We start from the raw sequence: 23,827 nt of genomic DNA, 5'->3' as shown, positions 1-23,827 counted from the left end.
ACTCCCTCTGTCATAGCAACCAATGGTGTGAAATGTCTTGTCTAGAGAACAGTCATGCTCCCTTTTCTTAGATACTCTTACCAGAAAACATCAAGACCATCCATTTTCTAAAACTATTTCCATCCAATTTATGCACTGTATTTAAGAACTAGAGAATGCGGCTAGAAATCATAAAGGCTGGTGTGAAAGTGCCTACGGGAATTCAGTAAGCTTCAGACAGACAGACAGACAGACAGACAGACAGACCGATCGATCCATCGGTCGATCTTGTACATGAGCACTGAGGAAGAGGAGATAAATGAGGGATGCTCACATGGACACCACAACTCCACACACTATAAAGTCACATGACAAGCGCTACGTAAAAAACAACAATTGGCAATGGCAAAGTCAAGTGTTGGGAGACGTTTCCCACGGTTCTCAATCACCCAGGCCTCAATCGGATCACTCTTCCAGCTCCTGCTCAGTCATTCGATGGACAGGGATAATCACTTCCACTTTTATCTAACTCGTAGTTTTGGAGTGGTGTAAAGAATGGAAAGACCGGAGTGATAGGCCCTGTCCACAATTCAGTGTTTATCCTACTACTTATAAAATGTATCTTCTCTCCAGGACTCAGCTGGCCCGTCTATAAGACGAGGCAGGTGACCTTGGTGACTTCTCTGAGTCTTCCAGCCCTAACAATCCTTGCTTCTATTTTTCCCTCACAGCTTCGTAGATGGGTTCTCGAAAACAGTGTTTCTTTCTTCGGTGGTCTGTGGTTTATTCTCAAACATGCTAGCACAGAGTCGTATGTCCAACGCTCTCTTTGCTTTTGTTATTGCTGTTTGAGACAGGTCTCTGTGTGGCCCTGGCTGGCCTGGAGCTCACTATGTAGACCAGGCTGGCCTTGAACTCACAGAGAAGCCTATCACCACCTCCTGAGATTAAAGGCGTTCACTATCATCCCTGCCTCCTCTCTGCAGCTTTTATTTTGAGAAAGGGCTCACTAAGTTGCTCAGGCTGGCCTTGAACTCACCCTGTAGCCTAGGCAGACTTTGAATTTGTGAGCCTCCTCCCTCACCTTCTTGAGTAAACTGCATTTTCAGGCCTGTGCCACCATGCTTGGATTTTGTCCACTTTGGGGATCCTCTTTACCTTGTCAAAATTTCTGATATTCCCCTGAGATTCAGCCCATGTATTCTGTTCTCATGAATCTTTCAATCAGAAGCAGCAGTGACAGTCCCAACCATTCTGGCTTCAGTGTGTGTGTGTGTGCGTGTGTGTGTGAGTGTGTGTGTGTGTGTGCTATGATTGGTGCTAGAAGTCAAGAAAGATGTCCTGTTTAATCTTCATTATCCTTCAAAGCAAGAAAGCAATTATTATTTTTACTACAGATAAAGAAATAATCCAGTTGAGTGGTGAGGAATGCTTTTAATTCCAGCACTTGGCAAGAAGATTGGGAGTTCAAGGTCATCCTCAGTATGAGCTCCAGAGACTCTGAGTGTTAGAATAACATCTAGGATCACATACACCGCTACATGAACCCGATCTGCTTGACCTCATGGCAGCAGACAAAGTGGACTATATTAAAACATAGTCCCATCTTAACCCGGCCATTCTACCCCGTTACCACGATAGCCTGGTGTAATTCAGAAGGAAACGTCTCCAGAGGTAGGGATATACCCACGCCTATGCTACCATTCTCACCTCACTGAGCTCCCCTCACCGGGCGTCTCCTCTCTCCCCAGTACACCAACATCCAGACCCCCTCAGGAGCACGTAAGAATATTTGTGCTGACCAAGTTGGCAATCTATAAAGACTGTGATTTGCTCTCTGAACAAACAGGCAATGATATTTGGAAGATGGATTTATGCAAAAGAGCAGCAAAATCTATAGAGAACTCGCCAGATAATGAAGCTGCTATTTATTTTTCTTTCTTTGTTTTTGAGACAGGCTCTCATTCTGTAGACTAGGCTAGTCTGAAACTCACAGAGACCCACCTGCCTCTGCCTCCTGAGTCCTGGGATTAAAGGTGTGGGCCACTATGCCTAGCTATTTTCTTTCTTTTTTCTTAAAGATTTACTTTATCTTTTAAATTCTGTACATTTGTGTGTGTGTGTGTGTGTGTGTGTGTGTGTGTGTGTGTGTGTGTGTGTACATGAGTGCTGGTGCCCATGGTTTTGAGCCTCCATGTGGGGGCTAAAAATGAAACCTGGATCCTCTGCCAGAGCAATCCATGTTCTTAATGCTAAGACATCTCTTTAGCCCTGGGTGTTATTTTCTTACGTTCGAAATGAGGAAGTTAATGGTCTCTCTGTTTTTAAGTCTAAAATTTGATGATCTTGCTTCTTTCTTTTTTTTTTTTTTTTTTTTGTTGTTGTTTTTTTTGTTTTTCGAGACAGGGTTTCTCTGTGTAGCTTTGCGCCTTTCCTGGAACTCACTTGGTAGCCCAGGCTGGCCTCGAACTCACAGAGATCCGCCTGGCTCTGCCTCCCGAGTGCTGGGATTAAAGGCCTGCGCCACCACCGCCCGGCCAATCTTGCTTATTTCTAATCCAACTGAAAACAAAGATTAATTTTCCGTGTTCAGGAAGGCAAAGGCCTTTAATTACAGCACTCAAGAGTTTGTGCCAGCCTGGTCTACACAGCAAATTCGAGGCCAGCCTGGTCTACACAGCAAATTCCAGGCCGGCCAGGACTACAGTGAGGTGAGACTCAGTCTCAAAAACAAAACCAAACAACAACAAAAAGATTAATCATCCTAGCTGAGTACCGTGCTACAAACCTATAATAATCTCAGGAAGTGGTGGAGGTGGGGGCGGGGGGGGGGGGGTGTCTCAAATTTGAGACCAGCTAGGTTTAAAAACTGGGGAGGGGCCGTGAGCTAGCTCAGCAGGTAAAGGCATCTGCCAAACCTGAGTTACCCGAGTTCAACTCTGGCACGGATGAAGGAGAGAACTGATTCCTGAAAGTTGTCCTCTGACTCCACCTACATGCCGGGGCACACATACAGAAATGTAATTTTAAATTTTCAGAAAACAGGGGGAGGGGCTGGGGAGCTGGCTCAGGTGGTAAAGGTGCTTGCCACTAATCCTGATAGGCTGGCTTCGGTCTCCCCAACCCACAGGCAGAAAGAGAAAAGAACTTCTCCAAGTTGTCCTGTCCTTTGACCTCTACACACACACACACACACACACACACACACACACACACACACACACACACACACACACACGAGAGGGAGAGAGGGGAGGGAGGAAACTGTTTTGGAAAACAAAGTTCTCTAGCAACCGCGTATCTTTGATAAAGCAAGCATGATAAGAAGCGCACCTGGTGAGCGGCCCAGAGAGAGACAGAAAGAGAAAACGAAATGCTAGGTCAGAAGACACTACGGATAAACTTTGATCAGGGGAAGAAGATACTGCGTGAGGGACTGAGGTGGAGTGAACTGCTGTCTGCGGTTTGTGCTGGGGTTTAACTCAGGGCTCCCCACTTCCCCCTCTACCACGGAGTGGTCTACACTCCCAGCCCTGTTTGTCACTTTTTATTTCTGAGACAGGGTCTTGCTAAGTTGTGTAGGCTGGCTTTGAACCCACTCTGTAACAGCCTGGGCAAGCCAGGAGCTCCTGCTGCCACTGCTTCACATCCGCGTCACTGAGGCCAGCAATTCCCCTTTCTCTGTTTGTGTTTAAATTCATGCTACTAAGGCCTTAAAGACACAGTTACAAACTGGTGGCGCACGCCTCTAATCCCAGCACTCGGGAGGCAGAGGCGGGAGGATCTCTGTGAGTTCGAGGCCAGCCTGGGCTATAGAATGAGTTCCAGGACAGGCTCCAAAGCTACACAGAGAAACCCTGTCTCAACAACCCCCCTTAAAAAAAAAGACAGCGTTTACAGAAGGATGTAAAGAACCGGGGCTTTTCCTGCCCTACTGCGACGCAGAAGCTTCCAGACTGAATGGCTGCTGCGAAAACTGAGAGCAGGGAAGACGGGAGTGCCGGTTTCTCCGCTGAACCGCTGCCAACGCACAAGCCTGAGACGGACACCCTCACACAGTCTTCTGCTCCCCATCCATTTCATGAGATAGGGTCTCAATACGTTTCCCTGGCTGACCTGGGACCCTCTGTAGCCTAGGTTAGCCCAGAACTCAGAGTTAAAGGTGTGAGCTGCCATGCCTGCCTTCCCAGCAGCTGTGACTGGGTAACTCTCTCCTTTTGAAACTTTCTTTACTTAGCTAACTTCCTTCTCCCCTAGTCCCTCCCCTGTGCTGGCTCACACCCTGGTGTCCCACACTGGGAGATCCTGATGCTAAGTTCGGGGTCACATTCTTCTCTAACCCAGTTAGTGCACCGTTAAGATTCCAGAAAGATGGAGGTAAGGGGTGCAAGAGACAGCCAGGAAAGTGCTTGCCAGGCGAGCAGGAGAACCAAGTTTGACCCCCCCAGAGCACACATCAAAAGCTGGTGCCACAGTGTGTGTGCATCTAAAACTGGATCAGGGAGGTGGAGGCAGGTGGTCACCTGCCAGTCCAGCCTAATTAGAAAGTCCAGGCCAGTGAGAGATGCTGTCTTGAAAAACAAGACAGAGCTCCTGAGGCACAGCACCGAAGATTGACCTTTGGCCTTCACATATATGCTCCTGCATGCACTGACATGCACTCACACAGACAGGCACTCACACAGACATGCACACACACAGACATGCACTCACACAAACAGGCACACACACAGACATGCACTCACACACACACAGGCACTCACACAGACAGGCACTCACACAGACAGGCACTCACACAGACATGCACTCACACAGACACAGACTCACACAGACATGCACACACATAGACATGCACTCATACAGACACAGACTCACACAGATACACAAACACACAGACACGCACACACACAGACAGGCACACACACAGACATGCACTCACAGACAAGCACTCACAGACATGCACTCATACAGACATGTATTCACACAAACATGCACTCACACAGGCACACACTCAAGAGGACACAGTCAGGAGTGTGTTTTCTCCTCTTGTTCAGCACAGCACCTCTAGGCTAAGGCTGAGAAGGAAACTTGAACAGCAGATCCAACTGTGTGGCTGACTTTAGCCCCTGGCTGCCAGGAGTCAGAATCTGGGAACGAAGGGGCAGAAAGGTGCTGGATCAAATGGGGTCTCCAGTGGAGGCAGAAAGGCACTGGATCAAATGGGGTCTCCAGTGGAGGCAGACTCTCAGTTCTGGGGAAGACACTGCTGACAGGGAACAGGAAGGGCAGGAAGAGAGAGTCGAGGAGCACTGGAACACAAGACGACTGGATATATTTGTCTACTGTGTGTGTGTGTGTGTGTGTGTGTGTGTGTGTGTGTGTGTGTGTGTGTGGCAGGTGTGCAACACATGCCTGCAGGTGCCTGTGGAGGCCAGAAGAGGCATCAGATCCCCTGGAACTGGAGTTACAGGCAGTTGTGAGCTGCCCAATTAAGAATTAGGAAACATATAAATGCTCAATTATTGCTTTTTCTCACCAAATCTCAGAAAGTCGGTGGTCCCTCTTTATGTCCGAACACAGTCTTTACTGCGGACCCAATAAAGCAATATGTAAAGACTGTGTAAGGCCATGGAGCCAGCTTTGAATTCGGCCCTATAATTTCCTCACTGGGAGACTCTGGGCAAATCTTGGCTGTCTAGTCTGTCAGTCATGGGCAGTTTGGAGGACTAGGTAAGTGTATGAAAGTACCTTGCACACTGCTTGAAAAGTGTAAGAGCACAGTTAGTTATGATTATCACTTTCTATGTAACCGGACAGCTAATCCACTAACGGGAAGGCTCGGTTCTTATTAGATGTCTCTTCTGTTTACCTGGACACTCTCTGTGCACTCGTATTCATTCATAGGTAACACTCCCACTAAAGGGCGTGGCTTTGAATGGCATCCCTGTGCTGCTCCAACCCTACAGCAGGCTTTGGACTTGCAATCCTCCTGTCTCACACCACTTAATCAGTACTTGAACCTGGGTTTCTTATAAATTCAGTCAAAACTGAGCCCCCGACTCTGTCTCTTCCTGTCATAGTTTGTTATCTTGACACAAACCTAGACGCATGTGGGAAGAGGGAATCTCAGTTGAGGAACTGATGGCATGATCGGCCTGTGGGCATGCCTGTGGGGGCTTTTTCTTAACTGTTAGTTATACAGGAGGACCCAGCCCTCGGTGGGCAGTGCCATGCCAGGACAGGTGAGCCTGGGATGTGTAAAAACAGTAGGTGAGAGGCCAAGGGAAGCCAGCCAGTAAGCAGTGTTCCTCATGGGCTCCACTTCAGTTCCTGCCTCGGCTTCCCTGGGTAATGGACTGTGACCTGTGAGCTAAAATAAACTCTCACTTCCCACGTTGCCTTTGGTCATGGTGTTTATCACAGCATCAGGAAGAGAATCAGGGCACTCCTCCCTCACCGCCCAGCTCAGCCTGAAGCCTCTTTACTATCCCAGCCGTCGTTGGCAAGTCAGTCCTGGCCACTGCTCAGCCTCGGGAGTCATCCCTCCTCTTCTCATTCTTCAGCCTCTCACGCCCAGTCCACTAGCAAGTCTCACTGGCTCAGATCCAAAATATCCCGGGCAAGTTGTCTGCCCCGTCTGCGCCTCCCTGGGCCAGCTTGCTGGCATTTCTTCTCTGGATCACAGCAGTGACCTCATAACTGGTCTCTGCCTCTAAGTCAAATCATATTATCCTGTGTCAAAAACACAGTGGCTTCCCTTACTCTGGATGAACTGCCAAACCCACCCCTACTTGAGCCAAAATGGCCTCCCTGCTGTTTCCTCTGTTTCATCCCTCCTCTTCAAAAACAGCCTTGCTGGCTCCCTGCCTGGCATCAACTATCACCTCCAGGACACCTCTGCTTGCTTCTTTCCTCAGGATCCTTTTCCTCTAAAATGCTACTTATATAAGTAAGTAACAATAAGGGCAGAAGGTCACTGCTGTCCTTCAGACGCCACCTTGAACATCACAGGAACTCAGTGGTTGAATAAAGGCTCTCCTGTCTTCTAGGGCCTGTGACATTGAGTAAATGGTAAAGCAGACAGCGGAGTGATGGCATGACCAGGGTCTCATTCCAGCTCAAGCTCCTTTGCTACATCCTGCAAAGCCTCCGTAAACTCTGAAGCGCTGGGTCTATGGCAGTTTCCCACCCTGTGCCTGGCCCTGAGCACGAGGAAATAAACGTTTGCAAAATCACCCTACAAACTGCAAAGAACCGTGACTCACAGATCAATCGTAACTAAGTAAACAATTGTAAGCGACATTAAACCATCAGCCCTAAAAGGAAAAACTAGTCACTGTTCGGAGTTAACAGACTATTCATGGGTTCAAACTGTGGTAGCAGCTTTGTACCAGGATAAAAGCCAGCTGAATTAACTGAGGTAATTTGTACTAAGACAGCACCCTGAAGCTGATGTCACAAGGTTAAGGAGACTTGCTTTTTCTCTGTGTGCCGACAAACCGGAAAAGGAAAAAGAGTATTATTGTCTTACAATCACTTCTTGGGGTGTCGGGGTGATTCTAGGATTGAACGAACGGTCTTGTAGAGCCTAAGCACACATTCTTCCCCGAACTACCCTGGCTCTACACAAACTTTCATTATCTTAAAAAAAAAAAATTTTTTTTGACTTTCTTTGTTTCATTCTTTTTTTTTTTTAGGCAGGGTCTCACTATGTAGCCCTGGCTAGCCTGGAACTCACTCTATAGACCAGGCTGGCCTCAAACTCAAGAGATCTGCCTGCCTCTGCCTCCTGAGTGCTGGGATTCTCTCCGGGTCTCACTACGTAACCCTGGCTGGCCTGGAACTCACTGAGCTCCCATTGCCTCTGCCTCCCCAGTGTTGAGACTACACACGTGTGCCCCCACAGCTGTCCCGGGCTTGTCTATTTTACCCATTCTACTACTGGAGGTGTACTGGAGAAAGACCTTATACCAGAGACATTTCAAGGAGTTTTCAGAATGAGAGTTTCTTCTGGAGAGAAAAAGACTGTATTTAACATTTGATCATCTGTCTAGAAGGTCATGGCCGGCTTTGGTGTAATATACTATTGTCCCCTATCAGCCATCTCCCACTGGTTAATCTGCTGGTTTTCTTCAGTGGATCTTAGATCCCACCCAATGTTTTGTTGAAAATGTTACTTTCCTTAAAAACATATTGTGATCTCATGTGTAAATCATCATTAAAAATTACTCTGAGAACTGGGTGTGGTAGCACACAGGGAGGCTAAGACAGGAGAATCAAAGTTCAAGGTCAGGGGAGCTGGTTCACTGGATAAGACAGCTTGCTGCAACAAACACAAGGACCATATTAAATAAACAAATGAACTTGCAATAGTTCCATGGGCCTGTAATCCCAGCACAGCATTTTTGTGTATATATGTGACCGGGACTTGGTGGACCGGGCGGATAGACAGAGGCAGGAAGATTGCTGGGGCCTGCTGGCCAGCTCGCCTAGCCAAACAACAGTGAGCTCCCTGTCTCAAGGGGGCAGTGAGAAACCCTGTCTCAAGGGAATAAAGCAGAAAGTGGCAGAGCCCCTGACATCCTCCTGTAATCTTGACAGGCATGTGCCCGGGCACCACATGTGCATACATACACCACACACACACACACACACACACACACACACACACACACACACACACAAACAAACACACATACACACAAACACACATACCACACACCACACACACATATACCACAAACACACACATACACACACACATATAACACACACACAAACACACACACACATACACACAAACACACACATACAAACACAAACACACACACACAAACACACATATCACACACCACACACAAATATACCACAAACACACATACACACACATGTAACACACACACACAAACACACACACACATACACACAAACACACACACGCCACACACACATATACCACAAACACACAAACACACACATACACACACACACATATAACACACACACACACATACACACGAACACACACACACACAAACACACATACCACACACCACACACACACCCCTTCGAAGCCAGCCTAGGTGATATAGTGAGACCCTATCTCAAATAAAAACTGAGTGCCTTCTGTTGCCCTCTTTCCTGGCCTTACCTTACAGCCTAGAATGACAAGCCAGAAGCCAGTTTGCAATGCATGGGAGGCTGACTCACTGTAGAGAGGGTGAACGTGGGGTTCTGGCGCTGACCCACACCGAGAGGAACTCTGTAGGCGTGATTCAAAGGCTGCAGGACAGAAAGTGTGATTAACTAGAGGCCAGTGTGAGCAGGCTCACTAGAGTTTCAAACATGCACATGTGAGCGATACCATGAGTGTGCCTTTCTTTCTGATCAATGTGAGCCCATGCTTGACTCCTACTGAATGCCAGCATTTGATGAATGAGGAATGCGTGCACACGGAGATTATGCATCAAAGTCAGGTATGTGAGCCTCACCTAGAGATGGAAAAGGACTATGACATACCACAGGCTCTCCCGGGGCAGCACTCAGTAGCTCTGACTGGGGCTTCTAATGTAGTAAGTTCTAAGAAACCCCAAGGTCTGAGGACTGACTAAATGTGTCTGCTGCCTAGAGAACCAACACATTCAAAGGCACAGTGCTTTAGATATGGCCCCTGACTTGTTGATCTCAACCCATTCAACTGGAAATTCCATAGCCAAACAGCACATCTAGAATGTTCATCACTCAATCCCTGCTCTCCGCATAATGCTAAAAATAAAGACGTTTTCTAGATGACATTGGCTTGACCTGAGCCCATACCAAATGACATGGCCCTTCCCTGACACGTGACCATCTATACATACCTTCTGGTGCTCTACCTTAACTCCATATAATAATTTGAAATTAAAACTCCCAATTCTCAGTCAGAGCCAAACACTGGTTACCTAACTTATGTATTTCCTATAATGAAGTCTAAGTTATTTGGGCCCTTTCACAGAAAAAAAAAAAAGCTAAAAAAATTAGACAAAATATATATCAAAAACATCTTAAAAACTATCAAAATGATGAGATAATAAAATAAAATTATAGGTCATCAAAGGCAACTCAGGCAGGAGAGGCACTTAGCAGTCCACTCTTGGAGAAACCCTGAGTTCAGTTCCCAGCACCCACTTCAGGGGGCTCACAAGTGCCTGAATCTCCAGCTTCAGGGGGTCTGAGACACATGCACATAGCTAAAAATAAAAATAAAATCTAAAACACAACAAAACAAAAACAAAGGAAAACTAGAATCATAAAAACAAGTGTAACGGTATTTGCCAATCTCCCCCCTAAGCCTGAACTCTGCCAATGACCTGAAGCAAAGGAGTCGGAAACACACACACAATAAATAAATGAATACAATAAAAAAGCCCAAGAAAATCAGGCGAGACACCTAGACAATGAGAGAAAAGACTAGAAATCTCCTGTGAGTATAAAGTCCTACAAGGAGTCCACCAACATCACCATAAAACAAAAGTGGGGAGCACTCCTCCACCGATGGAGAGACGGTGCCGACACCTCCAACCCTGGACGCGTGGTCAGGACAGCGAGACGTGGGCCGGACCCAAGCTTTGTTCAGAGCGGCTGTCATGAAGTGTGAGTTTGTGAGAACGTATGCTCATTACAGCAATTCACACTTACAGATCAAACACATCAGTAAGCTTAATTACACTCTATGATTTATACCAATTTTGTAACTGGTATACAACCACCTGTAACTCCAGCTCCAGGGGATCGAAGCCTCCTCTGACCTCCAAGAGCACCCACACCCATGGCATACATTCATTTTCTCTCTTCCTCTCTCTCTCTCTCTCTCTCTCTCTCTCTCTCTCTCTCTCTCTCTCTCTCTCTCTCTCTCTCTCACACACACACACACACACACACACACACACACACACACGAAGTACACATAAATAGAAATAAAAATACATCTTAAAAAAATAGTTCCGGCCGGGTGGTGGTGGCTCACGCCTTTCATCTCAGCACTTGGGAAGCAGAGGCAGGTGGATCTCTGTGAGTTTGAAGCCAGCCTGATCTGTGATCTCTGCTCTGTACCACCAGTCTTCTGCTATTTTCCTAAGACAGGGCCTTGTTATATAGCCAAGATAAGCTTTGAACTTGTGGCAATTCTCCTGCCTCAGCCTCATGAGTGCTCAGATTATAGGCAAGCACCACCAAGCCAGCTCCACTTTATATATTATTTCTCCTGTGAGTCTGATGAATAAGAACGCCCCAGAGAGAGCTGGGGAGATGGCTCAAAGAGCTTCCTGCACAGCACAGGACCCAAGTTCAATCCCCAGCACCCATGTATAACACCAGGTGTGGTGATACATGGTGGACCCTAATAAACTTGCCTGAGGCTCAGAGGACAGAGCCAGCCACTAGATTAGACACAGAGGGCAGGCAGTGGTGGCACACACCTTTTACCCCAGCACTTGAGATCTCATGCCTTTGCTTGGGAAGCACACACGTCTTTAATCCCAGGAAGTAATATGGCAGGGCAGAGAAAGGTATATAAGGCGTGAGGAAACAGGAACCCACTCTCTTTAGACGGAGGATTTCGTAGAGGTAAGAACCAGTGGCTGGCTGTTCCGTTTCTCTGATCTTTCAGCTTTCACCCTGATATCTGGCTTTCAGTTTTTTATTATAAGACCATCTAAGATTCAAACAACAGCCAGGTGTGGTAGTACATGCCTATAATCTCAGCACTGGGGAAGTAGAGACAGGTGGACCTCCTGGCCGGCCAGCCTAGCCTACCTGCAAGCTCTAGGGCAGTGCCTCTCAACCTGTAGGTTGCAACCCTGGAGGATATCTCCATTACAATTCATAACAGCAGCAACATTACAGTTATGATATAGCAACAAAATAATGTTATGGTAGGGGGTCACCACAACACGAGGAACTGTATTAAAGGTCACGGCATCAGGAAGGTTGAGAGCCACTACTCTAGGCCAATGAGAGACCCTGTCTCAAAAACACAACTGAGGAACAATACCCAAGGTTGACCTCTGACCTACAGACATGGAGACATATATGCATGCATACCTACACATATACCTGTATACGCCTGCATACACACACACACACACACACACCTCCGGAGACTAGCCACAGAATATGCATTTCTGCATGTACAAAGTGGGAAGTTAAAAGCTGTAGTAGTGAAAACATCAGTTTAAACCTCAGCTCTCGGCAAGTCACTTAACAGCTTGGTCTTAGTCCCTCCCTCTATAAAGTGGCCATCTGAACGATCCCTGTATGTACTTCCAGGACAGCCGTGAAGACGCTGTAAACGAACGGTAATAACAAATGCTAACAAGTAAGAAATACGGGATATTGCTGCTGAAATACGGCCCCTGATCACAAAGATATAAGTTCTAGTTTTCTCAGGAGATGTCTTGGCCTGGGAGACTTCAGTTTAGAAAGTCTCTTAGGGCCGGGAGGTGGTAGCGCACGCCTTTAATCCCAGCACTTGGGAGGCAGAGGCAGGTAGATCTCTGTGAGTTCGAGGCCCGCCTGGGCTACAGAGTGAGTACAAGGAAAGGCGCAAAACTACACAGAGAAACCCTGCCTCGAAAAACCAAAAAAAAAAAAAAAGAAAGAAAGAAAGAAAGTCTCTTAGGGACTTCCTATCTGCAATGCAGCATGGATACCACAGCGGCAGAGGGGGTACTGTGTCAAAAACACACACGTTTCTGAGGCTGGGCTTCTCTACTGGAGCAGTAAATGAAGTCAGAGGACCCAGTGGTCATAGATACAGCACAGCAGAGCAATCTAATCAGGTGACGGAAGGGGGTCCTGGGTAACAGACTTTAAATCTCCCTGTGTGGGCCAGGATGTTTCTCACATAGCGAGGCCCTCACTGAGCCTCAGCACAGGGGTCAGGGTCACACCGTTTCCTGTCACTTACCTCTCAGCTGCTGGAGCTCCAGGGTCAGACTCTGAATGGTGCTCTCATAGAACCTGAGATTCTCCAGAGTCTCTGCCCTCAACAGGTCATCCTGCTTTTCCTCTACCATCAAGCTCAGCTCTTCCTGAGCCCTGGTGTACATGTCCAAGTCGTGTTCCACGTCCTGAATCCTCGCCAGCACAGAGGGGCACGGAGAAGTCTGGTCTGGGCTCTGCTCCATGTGCTCAGGGCACTCCTTCTCTGGGGCCTCCCAACTGGGATGGGCACCGGAGGTGGGCTTGGGGGAGGCTGTGTTCATCCTCTGCTGTGTGGAAGGAGGCAGGGGAGCTGGGCGGGAGGGCCGCACAGCCAAAGGGGGTATGGGTTTTGGGCTCTGGTCAACCAGCAAGTGGGGAGAAATGGGTGTTGGGGTACAGGGTCTGGGCGGCGGCGGCCTCAGGGCCTTTCTCCTCTCGGGGAGATCCTGTGAGGACAGTAACTTTGAGGAGCCTCTGACAATATCCTTCTCGGAGTTAAAGTCCATGATTGAAAAGCGGCGTTCACTTTTATCCAGCTCTGTGCTGGGCCCCGACAGGCTCTTCTCAAATTCCATCAGCTGTTGGGTCAACTTGGAATCCAGGTCGATGCTGTCCCCCTGTGACGCTGTGGTTACCTCTGTGGTGGGCCCCTTGTCTGGTGGCCCAGGCCTCCTCTCTGATCTCCCTGGTGCAGAATAGAGGCTGGAGGCATTTTCTGCAGATGTTTGGTGCCTCTGAGCATAGCTGGTCATAACCGGATGGCAAAAGTAGCTAGGTTTGGCTATCCTTGAGGCCGAGAGGGAGGAGGCCCTGTGAAGTGGGGGTGCTGGCTTCTTGAGGGACCTACACTGGGCATATGTTCTCTTGGGAGGCAGGCTGGAGTAGTCTCTAGTCCAGGCTTCTAGAGGGACAAACTCAGAGAATGGGTCTGAGCTTTGGTGGCTCCCTCTTGCTGTTGAAGAACACTGACTTTTCTGCACTTTGGGGTGACAAGGTACCCAAGGCTGGGAAGAAATACCATTGACTATCTCTGAGGGGTCAGGTGTGGAAGAGTCTTTAACAAGAGGCCTTTCAGGATCCACACCTGGGGAGCTTCCTGAGGCGGCTTCACTTTGACCAGAGTCCTCACTTACAGCACATTCAGGAACCCCATGATCTGGGGGAACCTGGGGCTGTTCAGACAGACTCCAGTCACGCCTTTCTGCATCACACGTCTCTGGTTCAAGTCTTGCTTCCTCCACCACTGAGCTCCCCAACCCGTCCACAGAACTTTCAGAGTTCTTAGGGAGACTGTCTTCCTGGGGCAGACCCACGGTTTCTTCTGTCCTGGTGCTAGGACATAACTTCACGAAGCGATGAGGAAAGATACCTGTCCTGCCCTTCAAACGTCCTTCCAGCCAGCCATCCTCCAAGGTCCCCACAATTTGGATTTTATCCCCTACGTCAAAATCCAACTCATTCGGCTCCAGGGCTTGGAATCTGTAGAGGGCAAGTCCATAGGTCCCCGACGGGCGGTCAGCCTCGTCAGCCCCACTTTCTATTTCTCCTGTGGAGATGTCTACTTCGCCATTAGCAATACAGTCATCTCCACTTCCAGAATTTACCGACTCATCCACAATCCTCAGGGGCCCCAAAAGCTCTACAAAGCCTTCTGGGAAAATGCCTCTCCGACCCTCCAACTCTCCTTCAAACCAGCCTGGCTCAGGAACTCCAATAATGGTAATCACGTCTCCTTCCCTGAAGTCCAATTCCTCATCCAACTGGGCAGACAGCCCCATGAGGGCCCGTGCTTGTCCCATGGAGTATTCTGGAATCTGAAGCGATGCGCTTTGTGAGTGCCACTGCCGGCTTTGGGAGGAGAGGCAGAGCTCACGGACACAAGAAGACGGGAAGAAGCCCCGGGCCCCCCAGCAGCTTCGGCCCTGCAGCCATCCTGCAGTAGGGGTGCCATCAAGAATCACCAGGTCTCCTGAAGAAAGAAGCGAAAGTCAGAACCTGGCCAGAACCAGAGAATAACACTACGGCCAGCAGCGCCATCACCTTTTTGTCGTCGTTGAGACAGGACTGCACTGCGGAGCCCAGGCTGTTACCACAGTTCTGTCTCAGTCTCCTGAGTGCTAGGCTTGCATGTATATCCCCGAGAGTCTCTCCTCCTACCACGGGGGGCCTGCAGACAGAGCTCAGGTTGTTGGGTTTGGCAGCAAGCACCTTCACTGCCGGGCCGTCTTGCTGGCCCTATAAGAAGATTTAAAAATCCCAGGGACCTGATCTTCTGTTGTTGCAAATAACCAGTATTTCAGGTAGTTGTCACAAAATATACACCCCAAAATTGTATTTGTCCGAGTGTTTAGATTCACCACAGTTCTAAAAACACATTCCATACATAGTTCTATAATCAATTGCTTTATAACAAATGCTTGATTATGTAATTATGGACATTCATTTTGTGGATTACTAATTTTAATCTGACTTTGAGCTTTCCCTCTGGTCAGTGCATGGGCCAACTCTCCTGAGCAGAGCTGCTTGAGGGAGGCAGACCCTGCTCGAGGGAGGCAGACCCTGCTCGAGGGAGGCAGACCCTGCTCGAGGGAGGCAGACCCTGCTCGAGGGAGGCAGACCCTGCTCGAGGGAGGCAGACCCTGCCTGAGGGAGGCAGACCCTGCTCGAGGGAGGCAGACCCTGCCTGAGGGAGGCAGACCCTGCCTGAGGGAGGCAGACCCTGCTCGAGGGAGGCAGACCCTGCTCGAGGGAGGCAGACCCTGCTCGAGGGAGGCAGACCCTGCTCAAGGGAGGCAGACCCTGCCTGAGGGAGGCAGACCCTGCCTGAGGGAGGCAGACCCTGCTCGAGGGAGGCAGACCCTGCCTGAGGGAGGCAGGCCCTGCTCGAGGGAGGCAGACCCTGCTCGAGGGAGGCAGACCCTGCTCGAGGGAGGCAGACCCTGCTCGAGGGAGGCAGACCCTGCTCGAGGGAGGCAGACCCTGCTCGAGGGAGGCAGACCCTGCCTGAGGGAGGCAGACCCTGCTCGAGGGAGGCAGACCCTGCCTGAGGGAGGCAGACCCTGCCTGAGGAAGGCAGACCCTGCTCGAGGGAGGCAGACCCTGCTCGAGGGAGGCAGACCCTGCTCAAGGGAGGCAGACCCTGCCTGAGGGAGGCAGACCCTGCCTGAGGGAGGCAGACCCTGCTCGAGGGAGGCAGACCCTGCCTGAGGGAGGCAGGCCCTGCTCGAGGGAGGCAGGCCCTGCTCGAGGGAGGCAGACACTGCTCGAGGGAGGCAGACCCTGCTCAAGGGAGGCAGACCCTGCTCGAGGGAGGCAGACCCTGCCTGAGGAAGGCAGACCCTGCTCGAGGGAGGCAGACCCTGCTCGAGGGAGGCAGACCCTGCTCGAGGGAGGCAGACCCTGCTCGAGGGAGGCAGACACTGCTTGAGGGAGGCAGACCCTGCTCGAGGGAGGCAGACACTGCTTGAGGGAGGCAGACCCTGGCAATCGGTCAGGAGTGGCAAACAGTGCACGGTTCCCAGTCAAACGCACTGGGGAGGGGCTAGCTGTTACATTCTTGACTTTTATGCACTCCTGGGCAATTAAAGGAGATTGCTTTTATTTTATATGTATTGGTGTTTGTATCTGTGCACCAGGTGCATGCAGTGCCTGAGAAAGACAGAAGAGGGCGTCTGATCCCTTGGAACTAGAATTATAGGTGGTTGTGAGTCATTATGTAGGCGCTGAGAACAGAACCTGGGTCCTCTGCAAGAGAAGTCAGTACTCTTTTTTTTTTTTTTCCCCAAGAAAGGGTTTCTCTGTGTAGTTTTGGTGTCTATCCTGGAGCTCACTCTGTAAGACCAGGCTGGCCTCGAACTCACAGAGATCCTTCTGGCTCTGCCTCCCGAGTGCTGGCCACCACTGCCTGGCATCAGTCAGTACTCTTAACTTCTCAGCCATCTCTCAGCCTCTTTCCTGATTTTTAAAAAGATTGTGTGCCCTACCTTCCCAAGTGTGTGTAAGTGAGTTGGTGATGGGCACACTTCTGTTTTGTTATCTTAAGAGTCTGAGATGTTGCCTTTTGTGTGGTGAACATTAAGTAGCCATTTGTTAATAATTATTCTTTATTTAGCCTTAGCTCCCAAATTCATCATATTCTCCTGCATCTAAAATTGGCTCCCATTGCTAACTTCCTCGTTCCCTCTAATTTCTTCTTTCAAAACATTTCTTCCATTTATTAATTCTCTTTGCTAATGCCCTAGCCTAGGTTAATTCCCCGTCTTCCCTTTTAAATTCTACCCAGACATTATTTCTTCTAGCCCATGGAATGATTGTAAATGTGCCAATTTTACTGCATCCTTTTGCTTAAACTTTAGTCACGAGGTATGATGGCCTACTGCTCACCAGTTTCTTTCCTAATAACCTTTCTTTGTTTTCTGAGACACGGTCTCACTCCAGAGCACAGGCTGGTCTGAAACTTCTTCCAGTCCTCCTGCCTCAGACTCCCACGTGCTGGGAACAACCCTACTCTTATTGTGTGAATTCAATAAAACATATTTGTTCTGTACTCACTCTGAAGCGTCTCTTTACCTAGACAGCAGCAGGCTATTCTGTTTCCGCCCTGTTCGAGCTGTGCTCGGGTTTATCCAGTCACCTCTCTGTTCTCCATCCATCCATCATGATCTCACATATGATGTGAGACCCTGGGAAATCTCACACAAGGGGATTTTTGCTTTGTTTGCTTTTGAGACAGGGTCTCAGGACGGATCCCAGGCTGGCTTCAAACTTGCAACCCTCCTGCCTCAGCTTTTGAAGTGCTTGGATTAAGAGCACGCACCACCACATCCTGCTGAACTCCAAATCTTTATTACTGCTACTCTCTCTCCATTTGAAACCTTAGCAGGCCTTCTTAAAATCTCAGGAGCTCACAGCTGCTTGGCCATCTGTGGCCTACCAAAGCACCCCACTTCTCTTGCTTGGCCATCTGTGGCCTACCGAAGAACCCCACTTATCCCTTCAGTCCTGGCATTTGTATATCAGCACAGTGCATGGCACATACTATAACATTTTAGACTTAGTGTAGATACCCTGTATATTTCCTGACTTCATTTTATTGTGCTTAGAGTTTTATTTGGAGACACCTAAAAATAGTGTCTTGCTCCCATATTCCTGTAGTCCTTAATTTTGCACTGGCCAAAGCTCTGGGTCCTGAGAATTACAAGTTACTCCCCTCCCCCAGTGGCCCTGAGGCCTGCCATCCAGGCCACCGCGGGAATTCACTGGTGACATGACTGCTCAGACACAATGGGTCTCTTGGTGAATAGGAAAATCAAAGCATGCCCTAACTCCCACTCTGCTGGCTTTGAAACGCCTGGCTCACTTCAAGCTGCAGAATGACAGTGCTCTCTGTCTGGCCAGATCTCCATGATCTTGGACAATAGGGCTTGTTTTCCTGTCTATTCCAACAGTGGTTTTGATGAGCTTTGTTTCCGGGCAGACTGTAGCCCTGCTGGTTATCCACAGTTATAAAGGAGGGTTCTCAAAACAAGACAAGATGACGCCCCTCTCCCTTCAACACACACAATTTAGATGGCACTTTACTTTAGTTCAACATCCCCACCTTACGTTTTTGATTTTGTCCTTTGTTTTTTCCCCTTACTTGGTGACTACTTTTATTTTATAGGCCTAACTTCCCTGGGGTGGGTTTGTCGTTGTGGTGGTGGTGATGGTGGTGGTGGTTTCTCTGGTTTCTGTTTTCAAAAATCTCTTGTTTTAATTAGTCAGGCAAGCTATTTCCTGGAGCCTGGGAATTCTTTAGGAATGGAGGGTACCCAGTGATTCTAGACTTCAAAACACCAATATAAAGAACTCCTGGAACGGTGGGACCAGGTTTGGGAACGGGAAAGTAGAAACTGTGGTGGCCCTTGGGGTCGAATGTGACCACTCCCAGCCATACTGCTTGTTTCTTTGGTTGGAATTTTTCTCTGAACAGGAAGTGGATTGGAAGTGAGATTACAGGAAGGAATGTAGGTCTGGTTAGACTCTGATACAAGCAGCCTGACTCCGCAGGGCCAGCTTCATCCTTGACTCCACTCATGGTGCTAACTGCCCAGGGGACTGTGTGCCTTGTGCAGACCACATATTCCCTTTAATTTATAATTAGAGTTTATCCTAACACTTCATCTCACGGCATTAAAATCTAAGGTGCTTGTGCTTCGACTGATAAAGATCAGTCAGGAACCTATTTATAAATTATCATTTATGTTAGTGGCCTTTTGAGAGGAGGCTGCCTAGAAATGCGAGGTGTAGACAGCCATAAGCATTCTGTGTTGTGTGAGGAAATGACCTCCTGATCTTCTTGTCTCTCCCTTGACACATTCTTTTCCTTTTCTTCCTTTCTCTCTTTTCCTTTTTTCCCCTTCACTTTTTGTGTTCTATTCTTTATTTTTTGGACAGTTGGTAACTCTAGCCACTCATACTGACTCTTCCAGAAGACAGTTTTGTTTCTGAACCAAAACACAAAGCACAGTCCAAAACAACTGAGTGGCTTCAGGAAGTGGGGAGGGTGACACCTGCTGGCAGAATCAGTGATGACTCCAGGTAGCCTGGGGAAACATCCCGTACACAGCAACTTCACAGAATGAAGGCCTCAGGAGCCACAGAGCATGTCCCTCTGCCTGGTTTATACTACAACCTCATTGGTCCTAACAGCTACCCTGAGGTAGGTGTTGTCATCTCCAGCCTTTACATAAGGCTAGCAATGAGCTAGCCCAACATCACAGCTACTATGTGGCAAAGATGGATTTAAATCTAGGACCATTAGAATTCCTATCCTCTAAGCCATATTACCTAATTTTAACATACTAGTCATAACACAAATTACTCACACATACACACACACATACAATTTTTCTCTTTGGGTGACTTTATGTGTTTTTCTTTTGTGTGTATGGGTGTATTGTTTGCATGGATGTGTGTGTAATCCTGAAGAAGCCAGAAGTCAGAACCTCTAGAACTGGAGTTACAGATGGTTGTGAGCCTCTACATGGGTGCTGAGAATTGAACCTGGGTCCTCTGGAAAAGCAGAGTGCTCCTGACCACTGAGCCATCTCTCCAGTTGCTCTTATTAATCTTAATGATACTTCTTAAGTGTAATTTAATAATAACTAAACAGGCAGTGTGACAAGGCACAGCAGGGCTCTCATGTAGCCGAGGCTGGCAGTGTGGCGGAAGATGACTAAATTTCAGGCTGTTCTGCCTCTACATCCTAAAGGCTGGGATTACTGGCATGCACAACTATAGAGGTTGATGCATCGTAAGACTGGACCCAAGGCTTTGGGCATACTAGCCAAGCACTCTACCAACTGAACTATATTCTTAGCACCCCAATACTCCTAAAAGTCTCCAGGTCTCCTTCTGGTTTGCTTATTCATCACTCAAGTTTTGTGTGCACAGAAGAGAAGCTACCCCACTGCTGTGCTGGCTACTCTTACATCAACTTGTCACAAGCTAGAGTTACCCAAAGGAGGGAACCTCAATGGGGAAAATGCCTCCATAAGATCCTGCCGTAAACCGAACAGTGGTGGTGCACACCTTTAATCCCAGCACTCAGAGGCAAAGGCAGGCAGATCTCTCTGAGTTCAAAGCCAACCTGATCTATAGAGTGAGTTCCAGGACAGCCAGGGCTACACAAAGAAACCCTGTTCAAAACAAACAAACAAACAAACAAACAAACAAGATCTGGCTGTAAGGCATTTTCTTAAGTAGCGATTGATGGAATTTGTTTCCCAGCACCCACAAGGCAGTGCACAGCATCCATAACTCCAGTTCCAGGGGATCCAGTGCCCTCTTCAGGCTCCTGTGGGCACCAGGCATATGTGTGGTGCACAGACATAGACACGGACAAAACCACCCACACTCAGGGTTTTGATTTTTTAATGAAGATCTACAGATTCAAGGCTGGAGAAATAGCTTAGTAGTTAAGAGAGAGGTCCTCTCACTGTTCAGGCAGAGAACCAGAGTTCAGTTCCCAGTATCCACACAGAGTAACTCACAACCACCTGTAACCTCTGTGCCCAGGCACCGATGCCCTCCTCACAGGCACCTGTACACATGTGCGTGCGCGCACACACACATCAATGAAGACAAAGACCTGCCCACTGGAGCCCAGCCTGACCCTGGTTTACTCACTCTTGTCTCAGGTGACTCATGGCTAACAGGTCAGTGCTGGGGTCTTCCCGAGAACCTCTGGGGTTGTGGGGGCGGGGGCCTGAGTTCCTTAGGCGGATTTTAATTTCAGAGCCAGTTCAGAACACATCAGATGAGTCTTCTTGTTTAAAAAAAAAAAGTCTTGAATCCTAAGACTTGACCATACAACATACAGTATTGAAGCAAAACTAATTCTAGCAGCTATTCCCTCAAATTCTTCATAACACTAAATACACACTGTTTATTTCCACACAACACTCCTTCTATCCGCTGTTTTCAGCAGGAGCCAGGACTAGGAAAGAAAAGGCCCATGCTAAAGCTGGAGACGCGACTCAGTGGCAGAGTGCTTGTCTCACCGTCCAGGGTCCAGTGTGCTCACGGCCCGGGGTCAACCTCCAACACTGAAACAAACAAAGAAGCAGGCCATGCTGCTCACATCCTGTGCATGTCTCGCAGAGCCACCAACAGGCTCTTGTCCTTCTTCCACCCTACCTGGGGAGGCCTGCCCTGGACTCCAGACCGCCTCGGGATAGTGTGAGGGAGGACACAGATCGTGCCAGAGTCTCAGGTCTAGTTTCCACTGTCTTCCCAACCCTGATTAGCAAGAAGGCTCCAGACCAGAGGGAGAGGCAAAGACTGAGAACAGGCGAACATGCAGGAAACTCCCAAGACAGGTCTTGAGGATGAACATCAAAAAAACCAATATTCTTTTCCTCTCATTGACCAGGGCCTAGAGAAGTTTGCTAGCTCTCAATTTCCTACTGTGTGCGTGTGTGCCTCTGTATGTGTGTGTGTGTGTGTGTGTGTGTGTGTGTGTGTGTGTAAGAATGCCTGTGCCTTGAGTGTCATACTAAAAGAACAGTTACAATACAAACAACAGAGCTTCTAAGTAAGTTCTTCTATTTTGATACGTTGACTGGGACATCACAAAACTGGGTGGGTCACAAGCCTCAGGCTGCAGCACTACTGGTCTCTGTGTTTATGTAGAACAGCGTAGACTTAACCAAGCGGACGTGGAAATGGTTTCCTGTCCATCTCTGGAAGTTCATGCCTTTAGAGTACAATGGTGAGAAACACTTGAATCATCCTGGGGATGTGGCTAGCACCATCTGTTTAAACTGTTCCTTTCACACTACCCAATGGAAGCACAGTAATGGGCAGTCTTGCATCTATCTCTTCTTTTTTTTTTTTTTTTTTTTTTGGTTTTTTCGAGACAGGGTTTCTCTGTGTAGCTTTGCGCCTTTCCTGGGACTCACTTGGTAGCCCAGGCTGGCCTCGAACTCACAGAGATCCGCCTGGCTCTGCCTCCCGAGTGCTGGGATTAAAGGCGTGCGCCACCACCGCCCGCTATCTATCTCTTCTTTATCAAAGTTACTGTTTCCCTATCGTTCTTTAGTAAGTAGCAATGTTTTCAGCAAAATCATACAAGGCAGTATTTCTGAGGAAGAGATTAACACTGTCTAAAGTGTCTGCAGCATAGGGTATATCCTCAGTCCAGTGTTATCCTGAGGCCATACTTCTTACCTTGAGTGAATTGCCTTTGAACTACACTGTTATGTATAATGTACAGTTATTAATACTCCAATGTTGAAGATCCGTAAGAATACTTTTGTAGGAGCTGAAGAGATGGCTCAGCAGCTAAGAACATATACTACTATTGCAGAGCACAGGAGTTTGGTTCCCAGCACACATCAGGCAGCTCACAACCGCCTGTAACTCCAGCACCAGAGGATTCCTATACCCACTTCTCACCTCCCAGATACCTGCACTCATGTGTACATATTCATATCCCCCCCCCCATACACACACACATAATTTAAAATAAAAACGGATTGACATGGTGGCGCACGCCTTTAATCCCAGCACTCAGGAGGCAGAAGCAAGTGAATCTCTGTGAGTTTGAAGCCAGCCTGGTCTACATATGAAGTTCCATCCCAGCCAGGGAGATTTTATATATATATAAAAATAAAGACCCTGTCTCAAAAAAATAAAAATAAAATCTAAAACAATAAAAGAATACCTTTCTGAGAAAGTCCCGTGAAACTTACCACGCACTAAAGCATAAGGCCTTACTCTCGCCTGCATTACGTGAGTGCTGCAGGCTGCAGAGAGGAACTAACCAGTGTAAACGCCTCTACAGGACCCTGCTCTCAAGACTGCAGGTCTCTGCTGCTCTTACCCCGATGGAGAGAAAGACTGTTCAGCTCCCGAGATGTGAATTCGCAGGTGCAAACAAACAGATTCTCTCCTTCTTTCAGACTGGGGATTGTCACAATCTCCACGAAACTGCTGGGAAACTGTCCTGGAAAACAGAAGCGCACATTAAACACTGAGTGTTCTCTTGAGATTAGTTTTCTTCCTCTGTCTGTGTACAAGGGCAATTCTTTTTCTCAGTACAGTTGCAAATTCTGAATTGAAAATTGACCTAATGCTAATAATTAGAGAATTTACTACAGATAAAGTGCACAGTTCAGAACTAGATGTATGTATAGGGCAGAGAACACAACTCAAAAGCATTTATTGGGCCAGTGAGATAGTTGAGTGGGTAACTCTGACATGTGAGGCCATGCCTGATGACCTGAGTCAGATTCCCAGGTCCCCACAGTGAAGGAGAGAAATGAATCCTGCAAGCTGTCTTGTGCTCTCCACATGTCCCACACACACACACACACACACACACACACACACACACACACAC

At 48.2% G+C, this 23,827-nt stretch overlaps 1 protein-coding gene across 1 annotated transcript in view; it reads right to left on the bottom strand.

The window, feature by feature from the left end:
- Dnmbp (dynamin binding protein) overlaps nucleotides 1–23,827 on the bottom strand; it is a 106,770-nt gene that overhangs the window by 47,523 nt on the left and 35,420 nt on the right. Inside the window, exons 3-4 of the mRNA XM_052762336.1 lie at nucleotides 23,309–23,431; nucleotides 12,926–14,911 (exon numbers count right to left, since the gene is read on the bottom strand). Of these exons, the coding sequence (XP_052618296.1) occupies nucleotides 12,926–14,911; nucleotides 23,309–23,431 (2,109 nt within the window). The remainder of the gene's footprint in view (nucleotides 1–12,925; nucleotides 14,912–23,308; nucleotides 23,432–23,827) is intronic.

The sequence above is a fragment of the Peromyscus californicus genome, unplaced genomic scaffold (genome assembly GCF_007827085.1).
Source record: "Peromyscus californicus insignis strain IS unplaced genomic scaffold, ASM782708v3 Scaffold_4__1_contigs__length_199733344, whole genome shotgun sequence".
Lineage (NCBI taxonomy): Eukaryota > Metazoa > Chordata > Mammalia > Rodentia > Cricetidae > Peromyscus > Peromyscus californicus.
This window is presented reverse-complemented; position numbering and strand designations above follow the sequence as displayed.